This window comes from Thermobia domestica, chromosome 14, assembly GCF_964235325.1.
Source record: "Thermobia domestica chromosome 14, izTheDome1.hap1.1, whole genome shotgun sequence".
NCBI lineage: Eukaryota > Metazoa > Arthropoda > Insecta > Zygentoma > Lepismatidae > Thermobia > Thermobia domestica.
In genome coordinates this window covers 201,452,362-201,458,407 of record NC_137467.1, presented here as the reverse complement: position 1 = coordinate 201,458,407, position 6,046 = coordinate 201,452,362, and the positions used below count along the sequence as shown (strand labels likewise).

Genomic DNA, 6,046 nt, shown 5'->3' with positions numbered 1-6,046 from the left:
CGCAATTTTGAGTGTTTTGAATATAAATTTTCAGAGTAGAAGCACGAGACACACTAAATTAGCTGTATATATATATATTGGCGGCCATCCAACGTAAAATTTCAAAATGGCGGCCATTTTTCAACTAGATGATATCCACGCTACAGGGTGCAATTTTCGGACTTTTAAGTTTAAATTTTGAGGATAGAAGCAAGACGTTCTAAATTTGCCGTGTAGATTTTCTCGGCTATTCAATGTAAAATTTCAAAATGGCGGCCATTTTTTCAAAACAGTAGTGAGCGGAATATTGTTGCAAGTTGCGACAATGGCAATCTTGAAATATAAATCAAATTTGAACACTTTTACCCCAAAGACATTGAAATATTTCGAAAAAACCCAATTAAACCCGAAAATACCCGAAAAAACCTACATGGGCCCAGGTGGGTTGGACTTTTTCAAAAATACCCGGGTTTTTTCAAACCCTGACTTACACAGACGTAGTTTTTATTCTACATTTTAATTTTACTAATGATGGCGGACATCAAGTGAAATTCACCCTCATTGTTGCACACTATTAATAACGCACGAGATAAAACCTTTTAATGAAATACATGTAAGTTTTCGAAAACTGTGGTGATGTGGGGAATGTTTACAATCATTAATGAATACCAAATATCAAATAAAAACTACGTAGTGTCATTCGGAAACAAATAAAAATTCTACCATGTTGGCAACACTGCCAACCGAATTGCAACGCACGTAAAAATTATCATATTGATACAAATCAACTTTCTGAACTTCATCATAACTTTAGCACATAGTTTCTGATTTAACGCGAAATTTATATTTTATTTTCCATTGTCGCGAGCCGATTTTGAGTCCCGAGTTGGAAACCCTGTAACTCGAAAACGAAGCGGAATTCGACTCATGTTTATAGGAACTTTTCTACTGGATTTGATGTCAGGATTCTCTCAAAATCTTCATACTCCCTTTCAAATCGCCTTGTGTATAGGACCTAAATGCCCATAGGAAATATTTACATTTCAAGTACAAAAATCGAAATTTCAATAATTAATTGCGAATGTTAGGGGCTGCAGCAGCCGCATGAACGGTTAATGGATATTAAATACTTAGATACTTCTCCAATAGTTGTAAAAAAATCAGATTTTTAAAAGGTGGGGTTTTTGAGAAAATGGCGTCGAAACATGGCGTCTTAATGAAATTTTCAGCTTTTCATCATGCTATAACGTGGGGTATAATAATCAGAAACCTAAGTGCTTTACATTTTCAAGAGACCTTATGGAGTAGGTATCGATGCTGGAAGCAGATGGTTGATATTGCTCGTGAGGACAGAAAAAAAAATGTTTGAAATTAGCAAAAATTTCACCAAAGTTGGCAACATTGCGAGTAAATTGCGCGATTCCTATTGAACCAATAAACTAGTTTTGGCCCTCCACCGAAACATACAACTTTATACTCTTCCTGCTATTGCGATTATGTTACTAAGTACACTCGTTTCTCTACAATAAAATTTTTAATTTGACATATTTTTCAGTTTTTCGTGCAATCCGAGAGGAGGGCAGCCTTTTTTTTTTCAGCAAAAGAAAAATTTTTTTAGTAAAAGGAAAAAATATGGGTCTAATAGTTTTATATGTAGTTTCTTATTTTAAAAAATAAACTAAATCTGAGACAATCGTGCGGACCACCCTGGACGATTTGAAATGAATCAGTCCGCTGGTTCGATACCCATTCACAGGAATTTATGATGGACATAAACTTTCTCCAGTTTCCCTCGTTTTTTCCCATATTCTAATTCCATTAATTATTTTATAATCATTAACTTATAAAACTAATAATTTCGTTTCGTTCCATTCATTTTATTCTGTATATATCTGTGACGGCATTTTGTGTAACATTTAAACCTGTTTGATGTGACTCTTATTAGTATGTAAGCATTTTGATAAGCAATGCCTTCTCTAGAATCTCTAATATTATCCTTTATGACAGAACCAATGTTTCGGTTTGTCATGGCTTTAGAAGTATTGTCACATTTAAATTTAGTTAGTATTGTCTGTAATGCAAGTTTTACTCTGCAAGTAATTTTTGTAGTCCAGAATTGTTTCATCTGTGTTTATTGGAGTTTTTAAGTTTAAATTCCAAATGATGCTTTCTGGCTATTTTGTTTACTTTGTAAAATATAAAAAGAAAGAAATAGTTATTTAGAATCTGTTGTATTGATCACCTTTTGAGCGTAAAATCATGTAATTATTCAACAGCGAGCCTTCGAAACCTCATCTCCTACAGCATGGGAAAAGAAAACAACTCTTAGCGTTTGAAGCATTTGTGTATTAAGTGCGGGTCACTCGTTCAGAAGTAAGAAATGTAAAATGTTTTCCTTGTGATCTGAACTTAAATACTCTACGCACGGTGGCTCAGTGGTGAAGCTCTTACCTCTGGTGCGTAGGGTCTTTGGTTAGACCTCCCGTCATGTAAGTTTGTGATGGACAACATTGTGTCCGTGGGTTTTCTCGGGGTTCTCCCGTTTCCTCCCACTTTCTTGATTCCACCATTTCACTCATCTCTCATCATCACCGTCTCCTTTAGCCTAAACGGCATAACCGTGAGACGTAAAACTTAAAGATTTAATTTTTTTCCCCTTTAGCTTGAAGGACAATCGTGGAACAGTAAGCTGAAATATTTCATTTCATTTCTAAATACTACGCATTTGTTTACTATATATATATATATATATATATATATGGCATAAAGAAAAGAAAATCTGACCAAAGCAAACGTTTATATTTTTATAAGGTGTGTTGTATTTTTGGCTATATCATTGATTTCATCGGACAAACCACCCACTAAGACAGGGTGTTATATTGCCGAAACTGTAAGAGGCAGATTATTGAAATGTAGATGTTTGCTCTTATGAAATTTTATTTTATTTAAATTATACGTAGACCTAGTTTCAAAACAAATATAAACAGCATTCAGATATTGACATCTTTTTACCAGGAACTTTACTCTAGCTGGTACGTACATTTTTTTGTGTTGTTTCATTAGTCGTTTTCTATTACTAACACAGAAGTGAAATGATTTTTAATTAGCATATACATGAAGATTGTCATTTATGCTTAATTAGTACTTAAAAGTGTCTTCCTGTACCCTAACTTTCTCTTATACAATTAGTTGCACCTTTATCTCAGGGTTCTGGAATAGACTTTTCGATAGAGCGTATACTAGTTCCAGTGTGATTCTTTGGCCCGATTACGATAAGTCTGTTAGTTCTCGAACTATAAAACTTTATTTTCCGTTGTTTTCGGCAGTTACGCGAGCTTCGGAGGAAAACATTTTCCTCCCTCTGTTTCCTAGACTTTTTTCTTCTTCTTCTTTCGCAGTCTCATATAGATGACTATCCCCTTTGTTGCCATTATTTCAGCACACGTTGGTGTATATGGATATATTATTGACAATGATCAGAACGTAAGAGCCAGCTCAGTTTTAACGGCAGTTAGAGGAAATAAGAACCATAGAATCCATTAGTGTTAAAAATGTGGAGGAGGGTATTCCGCAATGGACGTAAGGGATTCCCCGCTATTTTTTAACGTAAAGATGAATTAAAATGAGGTTGAATATCACAGCTACAACGCAGACAACATGAATTCGATATCATCACATTGACATCTTCAATAGACACAAGATGGTTGTATTGATTTAACAGTTGAGGGTGTTTGCATACAAACAAGGAGAAAGAACACGGACAGTTAAAACGACGTGCTCTGAACACGTTTCCCAAGATTATCGCACGTGTCTTGCGTCTAAGCTATGCAGATTTGTGACTTAACGCTTATTTTGACTTTTGTCTTGCTTTGGTATTAGGCCGATTTAATTTTGTACAACCCTGTATATACTAGGGATAGCCAATTCCGGAATTTTTACTTTCCGGAATTCGGAAAGTAAAATCGGAAAATTCCGGAATTAGGAAAAATTCTGATTTCGGAAAAATTCCGATGTAGGAAGAACTCTGAAATTAGGGGAAAAATCCGGAATTTAGAAGATTCTGATTTTTCCGAAATCCGGAAAGTGAGATTTCCGATTCCGAAAATTAACTTTTCCAGATTTCGGAAAATTTTGACCATCCCTAGTATATACATAAGAGATTCCATGTAAAAATTGTGTAGCTTTATTTAAAATTTAATGCTAAATTATATTTACTTTGATGATTCTAATGATTGTACCTTAAACTTTTATTCAGTTTCTATTGTTTTTCTTCGATGATACATTGAGTCTTGTTTTTATCTTCTTTTCTTAATTTCTTTCCAGGTTCTGTTGAAATGAGTGTCTTTCAATTAAGCAAAAGGTCGCTCCAAGAGTGTAAGAGATTCGAAATTAATATGTTGAAATAAATTTAACCGAATATTGTCTACAATAAAATATTTGGTTTATGATGATTTGATGTAATGATGGGCGATGAATGTCAAACAGAACAGGAATCATGTTCTACACACTCTAAAATATTCATTAAAGTTGAAACTGATGATTCGTATTTTGAAGAAGATACAGACGAAGGACAAGGGATGACTTTCACCGAAGTCAATGAGTCGACAGAAGATAATCCTGCATCTGCTACCAGTTCAGATGGTTCAGTAAAGCCAGAGCCTGAATTCTATGAAGTCGCGCACTTAAATGAATGTGACTTCGAGTTGAAGGTGGAAGGATGGGACGTATCTGAATCAGTCTTAAGTGATAAAATCCAACATGAAATTGACGATACAAACGGATCTGAAGTTCAAAGGTATGTTTTTAATTTTATATTATTTATTTATTTATTTAGGCCTATATACAGGGTGGAACATTTATCTTAATACGTCCATGTAACCTTTAAACTAAACAACAAACCCTGAAATTTTGTAGCGTACAAATATCGGCAGGGGAACACTGTTTGGCATGCTCTGTGATACTACAAGGTTAACAATGTTGCCAGCCCAACACAAAAGTACTTTTTCAAATGAGACTACGTCAGCTTATTACATACAACCTCTGTCCAGAAAGTTAGATGAATATGTCTGTATTTCGAATGAATTGTTGTCTTATTTGAAACAATTGTTACTGTACTTCGAAGTAATCCCCGTTGATGGTAATGCACTTATGGGAACGGCGGCAATAGTCGTTGAAGCTGCTGACGTACTCATTTTTAGGGATACCCTTCAGCTGGGTCGTAGCATTACGTTGGATGTCCGAAAAATCCCAAAACCTCTGTCCCTTCAGGGCTGATTTCAATTTGGAGAACAAGAAAAAGTCTGGAGAAGACTAGTTTGAGAAATATGGTGGTTGTTTGACACAACTCTTCTGTTGGCCAGGAACTGTTGCACCAGAAATGCAATGTATGGGCGGGTATTGTCGTGGAGCAGGGTCCAGTCGTCGTGCTTCATCCGTTGCAGTATACTTTTCAGTATTTCCACGTACTTAGCGGCATTTAACATGTCCTCAGGGAAAGAATCTTTATAGATGAGACTCTCAGAGAGAGAGTAGAAAAAAAGCATTGTCTTAATGCGCAATCAACCATCGACCAAATATTTACCATTCGCCAAATACTCGAAAAAAGTGGGAATACAGTACCCCGGTACATCAACTATTCATTGATTTTAGAAAGGCGTACGACTCGGTTAGGAGAAAAACATTATACAACGTTCTTACAGAACTTGGAATACCGAGAAAGCTAATTAGATTAATTAATATTTGTTTAAATGAATCCCAAAGCAACCCCGGGTAGGAAATTTTTTTGTCCACGAGCTTTCACGTCGAAAATGGCCTGAAACAAGGAGATGCGTTGTCGCCATTATTATTTAACTTTGTTCTGGAATACGCTCTAAGGAAAATCAAAGATAGCAACTAGGGCCTAGAGTTGAACGGTATTCACCAGGTTATGGCATATGCTGATGATGTAAATTTAATAGAAGATGATAGAAGAACAATAGAAAGAAATGCAGAGATCTTACTGAACGCTTGCACGGACATGGGCTTAGAAGTAAATGCAGAGGAAACTAAATACGTGGAAGTGCGTTGG

General features: G+C 35.5%; 1 protein-coding gene across 1 annotated transcript in view; it reads left to right on the top strand.

Moving 5' to 3' along the window:
* The first annotated feature begins 4,593 nt into the window (after window positions 1-4,593).
* The window catches only part of LOC145670532 (NADH-ubiquinone oxidoreductase subunit 8-like), a 131,052-nt gene continuing 129,599 nt past the window's right edge, over window positions 4,594-6,046 (top strand). Inside the window, exon 1 of the mRNA XM_081739314.1 lies at window positions 4,594-4,774. Within this exon, the coding sequence (XP_081595440.1) occupies window positions 4,738-4,774 (37 nt within the window). The 5' untranslated portion in view covers window positions 4,594-4,737. The remainder of the gene's footprint in view (window positions 4,775-6,046) is intronic.